At 34.7% G+C, this 16,167-nt stretch overlaps 1 protein-coding gene across 3 annotated transcripts in view; it reads right to left on the bottom strand.

The window, feature by feature from the left end:
* Positions 1 to 601: 601 nt before the first annotated feature.
* SCFD1 (sec1 family domain containing 1) overlaps positions 602 to 16,167 on the bottom strand; it is a 55,067-nt gene continuing 39,501 nt past the window's right edge. For all 3 annotated transcript variants that reach the window (XM_086612993.1, XM_086612994.1, XM_086612995.1), the window contains 6 exons: positions 14,695 to 14,748; positions 9,978 to 10,030; positions 7,258 to 7,291; positions 5,922 to 5,987; positions 1,787 to 1,855; positions 602 to 849 (listed from right to left, as the gene is read on the bottom strand). In XM_086612993.1, coding sequence (XP_086469119.1) covers positions 826 to 849; positions 1,787 to 1,855; positions 5,922 to 5,987; positions 7,258 to 7,291; positions 9,978 to 10,030; positions 14,695 to 14,748 — 300 coding nt within the window. In that variant the 3' untranslated portion in view covers positions 602 to 825. The remainder of the gene's footprint in view (positions 850 to 1,786; positions 1,856 to 5,921; positions 5,988 to 7,257; positions 7,292 to 9,977; positions 10,031 to 14,694; positions 14,749 to 16,167) is intronic.

The following is a 16,167-nucleotide window of genomic DNA, read 5'->3' as shown; positions in this document are numbered from 1 at the left end:
ATATCATGAGATTCTTTAAACTACTAATGCAACTGTTAAAAACTGTACTTTAAACATGTGCTTATAAAAGAGTTAAGAGCTGTTCTGTGAGCATGACTTGGTTTCTTCCCAAACACAACAGTCAAAGCAGTTACAATAAAAAGTACAGAAGAAAATTATTAAGGATTGCAGTTTTACAGTTTGAAACTGTGGCTGTGTAGGCAAGCAGTTTTCTCTTAACCTTAGAAGAAAAGCTGAATTACTGTATCAGAAACTTGTACTGAAGGTATCTTCAAGTACATCTTTGGACTATCAGGCAAAGACTGCGCAAACCTAAGTATAACAACTTTGGTAAAATAAAAGGGCGAGAACGAGAAGTAGTAGTTCTCTTGGTCCAAGGCTGTTTGTCTGTGCTTCTGAAAGGCAGTTTTGTCCTTTTCAATTTTGTTAAACAAAGATGGTCTGGCTGTCAAGAAGAACACATCTCCTAAAGACAGACTTGACCTTTTCTTCAAGCTATTGCTTTGTTTGCTGTAACAGAAACTATGTATGAGAACTTCAAAATGCTGTGCTTTTCAGCCAGCTCTGTCCTATACCATAGCTAATACTGCATTTTGAATGCAATAATGTGAAACTGACCCCCACCAAAAATATAGCAGGTTTTAAGGTTTATTTCCGAAATGTTGATATACATCGTATTAATTACAGCTCTTTTCTTAAAAGTTATCATGTTAATGAAATGGGTTTAAGTTTTAATATAATGACAAAATTATAGATATGAAGATATCTGAACGTTGTCACAATTCTCTGTTGTCACGCTGTCAACCAGGTAATGATGTTCCAGTCTTATTTCTGGCCAAGTTGGGACAACTAAACATGAAGAGAGAGAAAATCATTAGGTTGCTAATCCTTCAGTCAAACTAATACCCAGTTCATACAGTAAATATTTCTGTCCTATAAGCTTTGTTTGTGTCTTACAACCAAAAGTATGCTGGTAACAGAATAGTTAATGCACACCCTCACAGGACAGGATCTGGGCTTCAGATCTTAAGATTTGAATAAATCTGAGGTAAAGGTGCAGTGTACAGTAAACAAGTCAACAAGAAAGTTAATTAAGCTGACTGAAGAGTGATAAGCTGATAAGTACCATTTGTCTCCTTCGAGTGAATTAACTTAGTTCTTTAAAATATAGTTTTGAATAACAACTTCTTCTTGTCTTAGTAGGAAGCAAAACCATAGGTGGTGAAAGCTACTAAAGGGCTGCTATTTGCTGACCACTGTGAATAATTTTCATTTTGCATTTGTATTGAAATGAGGCATAGAGAAGTAATGGTGATGATAATGTTTTTAACAGTGCTAAAGATTGATTTTAACATAGGTATGGAATGTATCAAGCTCCCACTAGGCCAGTCTTTATAAACAGCAAAATTTAGGACAGTTGAATAGCAGTTTTTAACTTGTAGAAGTCACTAAAATATCCTGGAAAGACACGTTATTTGTGAAAGTATCAAGAACTGAGTCATTTTTTTCATTAGGAATTGTTAAGGCAATTACTATGAACTTGTTCACCTGCATTACCTGTGAACTGACATTGACAATATAGGCCTTAAAAAGTTAATTAAAAATAATGGCTCCAAATCCCCCTTACAATCAAGTGAAAACAGATAATAAGAACATGCATTAATCTTTCTAAATCTAAAAATTAGAGGTTTTTTTAAAAAAATCCACAGAGACATGTAAAGGTAAATAAGTCCACAGATGGTTACAGAAGTAATAAATCTTACAAAGGTTATTTTAGGTACCCTACCTGTTTTATAAATTGTGTAGCATTAAAAAGTTCACTGCAGCCATACAGGACATGTTTGCCTTGTTTACTCTAAGAAAAGAAAAGACAGGAAGAAATTAAGTGTTTAACAGAGTAGCAGAGTACAGTAACTAACTGTATACAAAAAAACCCCAAACATTTTGATGATGCTGAAGTCTTACACTTCTGACTGGAAAAAGAATAGCTGGAAAAAAAGGAAAAAAATCTGTAATTAAATTGAAGTGGAAAAGGAGAGACCAGAGGCAGAAAGTAAGTGGAAAAAATGAGATGTTTTACATATTGCACCTGGTTAGTATGCTAAGTTCTCTGATGTATCTATGAATGGTTTGGGGATGTTAATTAACAACCTTACCTGAGCAAACCCTGCCCCTAAAATAACTGGGCACTGTGCTTCGAATAGTAGCACCATATTTAGGGTTTCTGTTGTGCTAAGAGCCTGAAAACATCCATCTGTAATTCATTTCCAGATGATGATGATAAAAAACAGCACTTTTTTTGTAAAGGCATTCTGAAACATTAAAATGTTATGTCGATTTCAATCGACATAAAGTAATAAACCTAGTTTGCAGTTTAACAGTATCCACTTGATAGTAAGGCTGCCAAAGAGCTATGTTAGCATTATGGAAGTGAAAATCAGTTTAAGTAATACATAGTTTCAGACTGAGTTTATTTCCAGTGCTGGGCTAATAATCCCATGTTCCTCCAAGTTCAAGCGCAGGCTTGAGAAATCTGTTTCAAAATTTTGCATTTTCCTGTATTAGTTAGGTAAAACTTACTTATCAAAGAGCAAAATAGGAACATAAGCCTTGAAAAATGTTTTTGTTTCAAATATATTACCAGTTGTGCCCTTTCAGAAGGACGTAACAGAAGCAGATTCGAACAGTCCTTCGCTGGTGGTCACATGCTAACTGGAGAGATGGTATCCTGGTTCAAGTCCTCATCTTTATTAATTTTGAGTGGTTTGTGGTACTAGGCTATTCTCATTGGTGAGCAGGATCTTGAGCTTGCATAATATTCCTACTCTTCAGGTCAGTTTTTTTAATCTTGATGCCTGAACAGGTCTGTTTTTTATCTAAACTGGCATTTTGAAAAATTCCACTTTCAGTAGTATGGCTGAATAGCATTTGTTTCTGCCTAGAAATTGTACAAATAATTGTGAAATAGGACTGTTGCCTTTCAGGCTGCTCTAAAATACATTAATTTACACTTCCAGTCTGTCATATATATTATTCTAAAAGTGTCATTTTTAAAACATGTATGTTTTTTTAAAGTTAATTACTCAGTCCATCCAAAGAGCTGTATCTTCAAATAATTATTTGAGCCAAGTCGAAACAGCTTAACATCTAAAAAAATCAATAACCTCAGTACACTTCAAAGTCCAGTATTTTTTAATGACTGAAAAATTAAGCTAGATTTAAATTTCTTGTGATAAATGATAACATCTATCATAGGTAGATTGGAACAGATTATCAAGCAGTACTTTTCTAACCACCTACAAAATGAAATTCAAGGACATGTTAAATTCCTTTGTACAAAAGAGTATGCTTGTCGCCTCTTGGAGGCTCCCCATGGCTTGCAATTTTGATGACATGTTTTCAGCACATTGAACTGAACTTGGCCAATATACTTATTTTAAGGCACAATCTGCCTTTACTGACACTATAAATATTTGCTTTTTGATGATGTGAGATAGTCCATTCTAGCACATAACTGCAAGTAATTGGATTTGAGGGTTCCTCTTAATTCTCCTACAAAAAAACCCACAATGTCAAAGCTGAATGAAAATTGCTTCCTGTTTGAGAAAGTTTTAAAATACTTTCTCTGTGCTTTCAGAGGCAAACTGGCAAAACAGATAGTGCTTAGAACAATAAGGTAGTGAATAAAATCTTTGTGGTATCTGCTTGCAAGAACAGAGCTGTTGATTTTTCTCTTTTTTTTATTCCAGAGGAGGACTGATTGAATATTAGAATAATTAACAAGCTACATCTGTTGAAACAACAGATGCTGGAAGCTCACCACATGGAAAAGCAAATTTTACTGGATAAGCCTGTAAGACTCACCTGGGAGAGGCAGACAAGTCTCTGGTGGGTAGGAGGTAGAATTAAGGCTTTCATTAACCATTCTTGTTTTTCAAGGGCAAACAGCTAAGTGGAATAAAGGTGAGGGAGTCTTTCCCCTTGGGAGGTCATCCCCCACGGACCAAGTAGGCAGTCTGACTGCTGAAACATACAGCATCCTTCAGCTGTGACAACTGATGAAGTAGAAACCTCTCTCCATGGGTTCCAGAAGAAGAAAAACTACGTCCAACTTTTGACTCTCTGCAAGAGCTAACATTACCAATCCTGTAGTTTTCAGTTCTTTCTGTCCTCTCCATCTGTTTACCAAATGACCTCCTGTTTGCCCTCTTATTCCTCAGAAACTTCAGCTTCCTGCCACTTTGTGGGAAGTGCTGAGCGTTTAACTTGTCATCATACAAATGCTCTGCATATACACATATATGCATACACAGCAAACCTCAGCTCTGTCAGGATGCAGCTGCATGTCCAAGAAGTGTACTAGCCTCTAGGGGATTCAGAGTTTTATTCTAGTAGAAGTAACAAGCATACATCACCAATACACATGTTGGCTGGGCATCTTTTGAATTGATATGGCAGCTGAGTGGCTTTGGGTAAACTAAGGAGGAAGCCAAAAGTTTGATAGTGCACTCCGCTACAGGCAGATGCCCCAGTGAATGCTATAATTAGTTGCCAAGAGTAGTGATAAGTGCTAAGCTGAGCCTAAATAATTCCTGTAACTTACATTACTCTTCCTCTCCTTTCCCCTATCCGAAGCAGCTCTGTTCCAAAACAGCTGCCTGTTAGAGGGGGAAGGCAACTCTGCACACACGTTCTGACTTTACGTTCTCCAAGATTTACCTGGACATAAAACTCTCATGTGCTTGTTTTGTGGAAGAAGTGTTTTTCAGTGACTAACGCTCCGTATTTATTCTTTTGTGTGAAAAGCCTCACCTCAATCCAGTCCACCACAGGACAGGACGATCGTACCATGAACAAGGTTAAGATCAGGAAGGAAGAACGTTATGCTGCTGCTCTTAAATAATTACCTACTTCGAAATTCTATCAAGGTTCCTTTCGTATGTTTTTATTCCTGGAAAGTGCTTAAGTTTCACCCCTGCCTCCCAAGAACTGTAATGATGTAGTTACTTTTCTCCATCGATTGATTTTTGGTATACTTGTGTTCTGCTAGGCTGCCCAGCTGGAACCAGAGAAATTAAATCTGTTACACCAGAATTACACAATTGCTTATCTATTTTCTTCTTTGTGCATATGACACCTCTTATGATTTCTACACAGAATGAAATGATACAGTATAGCAAGAATGAGCTTCCATTAACTCATTAGGGAAAACTTCTAACCGTGGGTAAATAATAAATGCTTGTTATATTGACATCAGTCCGATCTTTGCTTTGACAGACAGCGTAGTATTTGCATTATGTTGGCTTCTGAAGTAACAGATATTAGGCTCAACTAAGACTGTTGTAAGATAAGATACTGTTATCTGTACGCCTTGTTTTGAACTGACTTCATATTGCCAAGTTTCACATGGAAAAGCACTGTAGTATCTCCTCTGCGAGATTTATGAAAACTAGAGAATTACGAGCAGTTCCTTACTTTCAAGGCTATGATACACCATAGCTGCTTTAGTTAACAACAGCAAACAAAAACTAGTAACAGGATTCTAAACCAACATGAACAGCCAAACTGACACCATTTGATGTATCAGTACAGAAGACAGGTTAATTCAGTGAGCTACATCTGCTGACAGTTTTCAACCACACCAGTGTGTATGAAGACAAAACAAAGCAGAATGCAGTTTGTTTACTCAATTCCAAAGTGCAACAGGAGCAAAAATACCAGAAACAGTAACTCTTTGTTGTTCTGAATTAATAATCCACTTTTTCTTCTGATTTCTTACTTACTTTTTTCCCCAGACTATGTATATAACAAGGATGTTAAGGCTAATTTCATAGACTTAATCTTCTAAATACTAAATGTTACAGAAAACCTGCTAAAACTGGTTTTTATCAGTAGATTATAACCAACAGAAGTGCACATACCTTTATGTAGTCAATAAGATTTTGATATTCAATGTAGTTGCCTCCTCCAACTACAAACACTATTGCCTAAAAGCAAACACACACATAATCAGAGTATGCATTCAAATCCTCAACATTTCAGTAGTAAAATATATACCAAATCATTAAACCTACAGCAAAAACCATCCTTATCACACTGCAGTCTAATAAGAACTGGATACAGAACCACTAGCTTCCTACCTGAAAGAAGGTAATAGAAGAGTTTTAGTAGGATGCAGAACAGTAAGCTGAGAGTTTTTAACATGTCACTATCTTCTACTAAGAAATATTTGAAACATACGCAGTTTCAACATGTTACTTTCATGCAGAGATGTCTCCAGTGTCCATAGGAACAGCTAAAATATTTCCATGGATGCTTAAGAATTAATTCGGGAGACAAATACAACACTTCTGTTATAAAGCAAGACATTTTTTTCATTATTTTTTCTCCTCCCACTTACTACTGGTAACAACTCGTAATATCACAGGTAAAGGCCACAAGTATTTTCTGGGCTATGCTTAAAAGAGAACAATTAATGAAAACAAAAAGGAGACTTACTAATTGCATCATTTTTGTTAACATTCACTATCCAAAATTGTTTGACTACACTATATGAATTTAGATAAAATTTATGTTAATACTGACATTTTTGCTTTGACCATCTGCCAGCCATAAATATGACACCACATGGTATTTCTTTTGTTCAGGAGGATAATTAGGACATTTCAGGAGAAATCTGAGACATCTGTGTATTGCCAAGGCAGAGATTTTGCTTATGAAACTAGGCAGTAAGATCAGATAAGTAAAACTTTTACTATTTGCAAATATTTATGTTGAAAAATACTAAAAGTTACTGGCATTTGTCTAAAACGACATTTGTTTTGCTTTTTTCCTTTGATTGCAGAGTGTTCAAAATACTGTCACTTAAAACAGTGGTCAACACTGCTGTTTAAAGGCCACACAAAGGATTAAATCTACAGATTATTCTAAAGACCTGGTATAAAAATGGGGGTTTTAAATTGCTGAGTACCCAATTACAATATTATAAATCCCTGTAATTACCTCTAGAAGAATTTTCTAGATTTTATTCTCCAGTATTAGTTAATACTTACATAGTCCTTTGAAGATGAAAAGACTTCTTCAGAATAATAGCTAATTACAATTAATACTAGATATAGTTAGCCTAAGTGGTTTTTGCAAACAAGACCTCTTGCGACCTCTCGCTTTCTTAATCAGGATCATAAAAAATGACTGGTACCTCAGGAATTATTTTTTTTAAACACATGAACATTGAAAAATAATTTCTACATGACTTACCTCCTGGAATGGATTTTTGTTTCTTGGAACTGAGCTATAAAAAGAAACACAAACTACAACTTAAATTTTATTAGACATTAATATAAATACATAAAATAAGCATCGTGGACACATAACATTTGTGAACACTATATAATATTACACAAGATATAAAATAGAACAGTAATTGTCTTTCTGCATTCATTCTCCAAGTATTTTATTTAAATGATTTCTTATGGAAAAATCATTCATTCATTCTACAGGACTGAATACATGAGTAAATAGGAATTTTACTTCATCAGTTTTAAGGTTGCTGTTTGAATCATAAGCTTTATGACGACCCTTCTTTTAGAGCTTGAAGTGCTGCTAGCTAGGAGCAAATACAATGAGTAAAAAATGTCATCGGCATTAGCACAGTTTGTGACATTTATCATCCTTGCCTACTGGAATCTTAACAAGGTAAGCCAGTCAGTTTGCAGTGCCTGTATGCACGCTTCTTCATGCTTCAAAGTCTCAAAAACTACTATAGGCAACAGGTATGTGTCAGGTGTCACAGCAACTGCATTAGGATTAAAATAATTGAGGAGGGGAGAGGTAGGATGCAGTCTGGGTGGTACAGACTCTTCCTCTCCCTCTCTGCATTTGAATACACAGCCCTAGCCACTGGGAGGTAGCAGGGAGAAAGGGAGAAATCTCTTCTCCTGCATCACCTTGCACCTTCAGGAGAAAGGAAGGACAAAGCAGAAAGCTCTGAAGGGTCAGTCCGCTCTCCAGCCCTTTGCTCACGCATTACCACTACCTTCCTGGCCTGCAGCTCCAGAGAGCCAAATACATCTTGTGTTCTAACACCGACTAAAAGCATTGCATTGTTCCCTTCAACTCATCTTTTCCCTTGTTTCGAAACATTTTCTCTGAGAGACCAACAACTGACTCAACGCAGATTCCAGTGCATCAGAAAAAGAGGCTTTAAGAGGGAATGGCTACCTCTAATATGCTGTTTGGATCTTTCATGAATACCACAGGCTCCCCATAAGTAGAACTGATAGCCCAACTCTCTCATCATTTGAGCATGATATGACAAACCCACATCCATTTTGTACCATCCTTTCAGAGGGCAAGGCCTCTTTATACTTGATGCAGGTTTTTCACAGGAGATGAAGATGCAGTTTTGCTAAGACTGAATTATAGCAATGCAATTCCTGCTTTATTTAAAAAATAATAGGTAGAAATGCCAGTATTTCTTAAAACAGGAGTAGGTTAGAAAAAAAAAAAGTCACTTTTTAATGTCATTCCATTAATTATACTATTTCATATTGTTATTCTAAACTAGTTACCTTTTGTCAAGCTAAGCTATGTTTTTGTATCCATTTACATAAATATTTTCAGGGAGAATTAGACAAACTCCGATATGACTATACTAGAGTTTTGTTGTCATGCTCAAATATGATTTAAGGAATATAACCTAAGTTTATGTACAAAATCCAAACAAACCCCAAACCAGAAATTAAAAGCTTTTCTCTACAATAGTTATTACAGCTACACAGAATGGCACGTTTATGAACTGCTATAAATGCATCTCTCTGCATTGTTTAAAGCAACACCGGAACTACGTGGAACAGGTAAAAATGCATATTATATGAGAAAAACCCTTTAGATTTAATCAAATCTTTGCACTTGTGTACAAAATCCTCTAAAAATGCTACAAAAAAAGAACAAAATGAAAGTTGCAATTAAAATGAAATAAAAATACTGGCAATTTTCTTCTTTGATGCTTTCAAAATCTGTTTATCTTTGAAATTATATACTTTGTAATAATACTTTCCAGTAAAACATACGTATTATCTGAAATTTGTTTCCTATTACTACTTATGCTGTCAGAAACACACTTTCCATGTTTCAAGAATAGAGGAAGCAGGGACAGATTTTAATGCAAGTAACTTTATAAAACCAAGCCTGGACCTACTTTATCCATACTCATCCTACACTACACCCCTGCAATTAAGTGAGCTGATAGTCTTCCAATAGGTTCGATGAAAATTAATTTTAAAACGTATGTTAAAATTCAGTATCTTCTCTGTTTCTCAGCTATTAGATGTGACATTATCAGCTACAGTTACTGATCAAAGATAACAAAGCAGAAGACACAAATTTACAAACTTCTAGTGTAATTCCTCTTCCTCTCTTTTAATGGTAAAATAAACTATATCCAATTCTTCCTTCATGTGCACACAAATATAGAATGTGCACCTGTCTACACAAGAGCAAATAGTCAATTTTTAATGATTGCTTACAAAGTTATTATCTAATTACTAAAGAAGAGCTGTATTCAAATTAAAATTTTAACTGTGTAAAAAGTGATAAAGAAATTTCGGTGCACTATCCAATGACTTTTTAAATAAAAGCGAAAATCTACAAAGTTTCAAAGGAACCAAGCAGTTAAACTATAAAGAATTCTAACACTCACTGTTGCTAAATACTAGCACACATTTCTGTGACTGAACCGATTTACATGTTAGCAGCATATTCAGTCACTGGAACAAAAGATTTTTTTTGCAGCACTATAAAAATTTATCTGGTTGATCCAAGTTCCCGTTGTGAATCCCTTCAACACCAACTGTTTTGACTTAGAATTAATGATTAAAATTAATTATTTGTAGTCAGCAAATAAAATAAAACCGGATTTCTTAAGTTAGCCTTTTCACAGTGTACAAAGAAAGAAGCAAAACTGAGAGTAAACTCACCTGTCACTGCCTCGTAGCATCTTGGGGTCAAAATACCGGTAGTCATCTGTCTCCTGTTAAAAGTACATTTTTATCTCAAAAGATTAGAATTTTGACTTATGAATTTCTGCCTGTATCTATTACATTAAACATAATTCAAACCAATGTCATGTCCCATTTAGCAGTCACATAATTCAAAATTAACTGTGGTGTCCACTAATATTTATAGCATTTGTAAATAATTGAACCAGTACAGAATAAACACCAGTGAGAGAGCTATGAAAGGTGCTAGTGAGCTTTTTGTTCGTGGTTCATCTAAAACTGACTATTACACACTTTCCAAAAAATACATTCCCTGCCTAATAAATCCCAACAGAAAGGCACCATGCAGAAAGGAAAATCAACGTGTTACCAGCTTTAGAGGAACATCACATGGTTACTTATAAATACTAAAATGTTCCAGGTTACAGAGATCTGCTATTGATTTAATATTATAAAACAAAACACTTCTATGGCAATGAATGCTAAATACAAGATAGATCAAAATCTGCTACTGTTACATAACTTACCCTTTTCATTTCATGATTTATGACTACTATTAAACCAAAATTAAGCTCTTGAAGAAGAAATGAGTTCCGTAAGAATTTGAAAAGTCTGACTGCCTAAACTATTAAAAAAAAATTTTTTCTTCACACAGAACACTGAGGCACTTCCAATATTTTTATTGGCAATGAGCAGGATTTGGGCAATTACTATGGATGAAAAACAAAACTTCTTAGTAACTCCTTCTGACAACTACTTGGCTTTCTTCTGTTTCTATACTACGTTTTCATCCAGGTACTGTGAAGTTTAGTTTGTGGACAAACTGCACGCAGGACTACAGCTGATTTCATCTGGGTGCTTACATGCAAGATCTCTGTTTTGATGACACTGTAGAGCAGAAATAACTTTTCTTGAGTAGCGGACAGCGTATCTGGGGAATTTATTAGAGCTCACAAAGCATAACATCTCTAATACTACAAAATATTAAGTATACATGTGGTGGTTACATACACAGAAAATAAATCTATTTGCTATTGAGGACTTTTATGTAATTACATAAGTCTCTTATCCTCAAGTTTGTCTTTTACAAAATGTAATTTAGACCTAATTTCACACTAAACCTCTGTAAATGCTTTTACATGCTCCACTGGGAATTTCAACTGCATTTGTAAAGTCTGCCAGCATCCTTGATTTTGGCAGCCACGTACATAAAGGTGGTATAGCAACTTTGAAGTAATGAGAAAGCTGGGAATGGATAGATATTTCTAGACTAAAATTAAGAGGTATTTGAGAAATCTTTACTCTGGATAAAGAGCTGCAGCTTCCCTGCTTGTTAGAATGAATTACAGATTAATGCCAGAACTAAAATCAGAGTTAAAAAAACAGTATTACAACCATTTCCTCCTGAACATAGTACTGCTGTGGTTTTTTGCTGTGGCCTTGTGTAATTAGACACACAAAAGTCATAAAGTAATAGAAATGTGATAAGCTAGTTTATTTTTTTTAGGTTCTTTAAATACACCATTTTTGCTGAAATCAGTTCTGAGGGTGCAGGGAAAGAAACCCTACTAGATTTTATTTGCTTTAAGAAATCGCTAGTCTTCCAATAAAAACAACTGTATAACGGTTTCCTGACACGCAACTGAATTTGTTACTTCCCTAAGTAATTTAGGAATAAAATTCATACTTTTGAAATTATAAACTTAATTTCCAAGATTTCAAATTAAAATGGAAGAAGATCCATGGAAATATCCTTGTCTTTCAGACTGTTTGTTCTTTTGCAGGAGGCTAGTTTGGATTAAGGAAATCCCCCATGTTTAGAATTTTTTGTTGTAATGTATGAAGGCTAATCATACAATCTATCCTAAGCCTGAAAGATACCATATTCACTGAAAGGAATGATATTAACCAAAATACAGCTCCATTCATATATATCACAAATAAATTTATCTACCTCTTAAGTCAATAGAAATGTACATACTGTATTGACAGAGGCTATACCCCTTTGGGACTTTGCCATAAAAATATTAAAGGTTTACTTATCAAAGAACCAACCCATTTTGTGGAAGATACTTAAAAGAACCTCCATAATTCTATAGTAAGTGGTGGTCAATTTCATTTCTATGGGTTAAAATTTGCGTATACTTGCCAATATGATTTTTTGTGTGTTAGGGAGATTTAAGGGTTTAATCAATATCTATCTAGCGATACCAAAACCAAGCAACTATATTACTAGATTTATGAACAGAACATTCCTTTATGAAAACACAATCCCCAAAGTAATTGCTTTAAAACCTGCTTCAACCAATAAATGTTACTATTAAAAAAAACCCCAAGTAATGGATTACTGTAAGGTCATCAATGAACGTTTCTGAATAAATATTCCAAGAAAAAGCGTAACTGTAGTTAAACAACCTAGACAAATTTAAAAAATTACAAGATGGTAGTATCTCCCATGAGAACTTTTCTGTTCCTGTTTCTGAAAAACTTGTAAAGCACAGATGTAGACTTGTTTGTCCTCTCTGGGAGCTGGCCCTCTGAGATAAAAGCAGCAGCAGGGACAAGTAACACAGAAAGTGATTTACAGACAACCCTACGGAGCTTTGCACAGCATATTATTCTGAATAGGTTTAAAATTTCAACTGACAATAATATTTGCAAATGTTGGTGATACAAGTTGTAGTTTTCATATATTTCCTTTATTGCATTTTATACTTAGAAAATAATTTATGCTCATTATAATAATTGTTTGACTTCTCAATAATCTGTTCTAATTTCACATTACATATTTTACCTGTATGTACGTTTCATACACTGATCACTGTCATTAATAAGATTCAATGAACTATAAAGCAGATTTTTTTCTATGTTGTAAAAAAAAAAATAATAATTTTAAGCTTTTTTTCCCCCCTCCCTTTTTATGTTGCCTGCAGTGCAGTAGTTTTCTACACCAGGGAACAGAAAAGGATCTCAAACATCAGAAGATGAACAGAGGCCACAGCAGTGTATTTCTACACATTGTCCTTTCCAGATACAATTTCACTTCTGTTGATGGTACCGCAACTCTGTACAATGTACAACACAATGACTCTCTGGCTTGCTTTTCCTAGCTGAAACTTACTCAAAAAGTTGCTGTCACTTTTCCTGCAGGGTAGGAGAATCATTCTTTAGGGTTTGTCTGGTTTCCTATGACTTGAAAAGTAAGACTTCCTGTTTTGGGCCATGAATTCCAGTCTCTGAGAGACTGGCTTCATCTCTGCTTTTTCAACTGAGAAGATCAAGGTCTTCTCCAAATTATGAAAGTGCTTGTGGCTGATTTCTGCTAAGTGAAATGTTACAATATCAAGTCAGTAGAAAAACTCCATATGACTTGTAAACTTTTCCAAATCAATTCCCTAAACTTGTAGCCTGAGGAAGCTAGTGTTTATTTAAAAAAACCCACCTTGTTTCAATTTTCACCTACTTGTAAGTTATCTGTAGTTTTTTTATGTCAGCTTTCTGTATTAAGTGTTCTGAGTGACCTCTACCGGCTGACCAGATAAAATTAGCCCTGTACATCTTTCACAAGTCTTGCAAATAGGGACAACCACCCACTGCCACTGAAAAAAGTGTCAATTTCTTTGTTCTCTAAGAGAAAGCAAATTTTCTGCTAACAATCATGATGTACATTATCTATGAAGTATAGTTTAACAAAAGACAGGAGATGATCTCTGAGGTCCCTTCCAGCCTATGCCATTCTATGATTCTATGATTCCTTGCATGTTGATAATTTTCATATTTTACCATTTATCTCATTTACATATAGTTAACACCTGAAGGTGAAAGTGGACTAAGAAGAATGTTTTAAATCTTCTAACCAGTGTGAGATATTACAATTGGTCTGACGCTGATGTCATTACAACAGGAAGACTGATAAGATGTGGTAAACATATTAAAGCTTCCTAAATGACTTTTAACAAGTGATTTTTCAGAATAAGTTTGTGACAGCATGGTCATATGTAAGAGTTCTGAAGGAACAAAATACATGGCAAGACAAAAACACTGCTTTGACTATACACTACATATACAAAGACAGGGCTATTTTTAGCTGTAATTCTAGCAAATGTCTTAACTATCTAGCTAACACTTAAGCATTTCAAAAGTTTGTAACTTACGTAAGTCTGAGCAAATTTTCACAGAAACAAGGGGAAAAGAGGACTTTTCTGACACAAAACCAACGATGCTTGCGAAATGAAAGACTGCATGAGTACTAAAATATTTTCTTCTAAATAGCAAAGCTTTAAAGATGTGGGAAATAAAGTTTTCTCTAATGTACCTCTCTGTAACTACTTCACATCTGAAATTGCACTTTTAAAAAAAAAAATATATCACCTCGATGCAAAGAAAATTTCAGCCCACAGTTTAACATAGAAATTCAGGAGCAACAGAAACTCAGTGTAGTGTAAGAGTACTAGAAGCTCAGAGCAGAAAAACGTCTCAAAGCCACTAGCAACACTAGTTCCGATGAGGCACGATAAACTGTCATTGTTTAGAAACTATTGTTATGCAAAAAATCTTGTGAGATAGTTCTGAGAAGGGTTCTATTCTTGAGACACAGCATGATTAGAGTCAACTGCATTATCATGTAGCATGGCATATCACAGCCTCAAGATTTCATTTGTTCAACCTCTTTCCATGTGAGGGAAGTTATACTCACGGGGTTTGACTTCATCTCCATGAGGTTGTCCAAAATACGTGTGACTGGTAGATTCTGTGAAACATAATGTGGAATTAATGGAATGCTGAAATGCTTACTAAGAATTATTCACAGACACACTATTATTTATGGAACAGTTTACAAAGTATTTCAAATACTACTTTAAACAGTTTTCCTCTTAATTTTTGAGGAATAAAACCTTTATGTGGAGCATATTTATCATCACCTAAATCTCCTTTCTGTACAGAAAATGCAAACATCTGAAGAGCATCTAGCTAGGGGATGAACAGAAAGCGCAAAAAAAGTATGAAGATAGGAACAGAGTTGTATTTAGGAATTACCAACATATGCAGACATTTGATGATATATGAATTGTTATTAAAAAAAATACTTTGCAGTTTGAGGAAATAATTTTAAAGCTGAAGATGAGAATTAAGGGTGTGATTCTATAAAAGAACTAATTTTGTCAAAGAAAAGAGTAGAAAAAGCAACCCTGGCAACAAATGTTTGGATGAACTGGAAAGGAGTAAACTGAGGTGAGAGTTAAGATGAGTTTTCCTTATTTAAGATGGGAAACATTAGCTTGGACAAAAGATCTGAAGTATTAAACAGTCAAATCACTTCAGTTATAATAAACTTAGGGAGAGTTTACATAGCAACGGAATTGGAAATGTGTCTTGTTGACAGAATATATCAAAAAAGGACATTCCAAAGGATGATCTACAAATCACACTGAAAAACACTTATTAAAAAACCAATGTAAATCCCTGAATGATGAATGAGAAATAAAAAGTTAACTTTAATAGAAATACCACAGAACTACATCAAGGTTAAAAATATGAGGAAGAACAGCATTTTATCTGGCTACCCCGAAACACCTAGAGAATGAACTAAAAGCCTGAAAAAAAATACCCTGAAAACATCAGCATTATGGCTTTTTACTCACTCAGAACTCAAAACAAATTAAGCCGTTTTGTCAACTTTTTAAAGCTGCACGTTAAAAGAAATGGCAAAATGTTTAACACTAGAAGAACAGGAAGTCTCATTTAGAATATAATTATTATCTATTGTTGGAAGTAACAGTTTATCGGACCATCTCTCTACAAAACATAACAAACAGTCAGGCTGCATATTTACAAGTTTCCTCAACTCTGCTTCATGACATACCACTGATTTGTGACTCTGCAACGCAATTTATCATCTCTAGTCATAGCGAAGCTCCCGCAGAATTAATTTTGTTGACTACTTTAACAAAAGCCACAGAAACAACTGTTATGGGATGGCTGATACTTTTCATGCATAAATTATGGGTATAACAGGACTAAACAAACAAAGGCTATGATAAGACTAACTATGTTAAAAAGACACATTTAACTATAAGTGAGATTTCATCTTAGTTCTGATATGCTGTATTTCTAAATTAAATTCTGGTTCTTCCAATAAGAATTATCATATCACAAATGATCTTTTTCT

Source organism: Tauraco erythrolophus, chromosome 6 (assembly GCF_009769465.1).
Source record: "Tauraco erythrolophus isolate bTauEry1 chromosome 6, bTauEry1.pri, whole genome shotgun sequence".
NCBI lineage: Eukaryota > Metazoa > Chordata > Aves > Musophagiformes > Musophagidae > Tauraco > Tauraco erythrolophus.
Note: the sequence above shows the minus strand (reverse complement) of the source record. Positions and strands in the feature narration are given on the sequence as shown.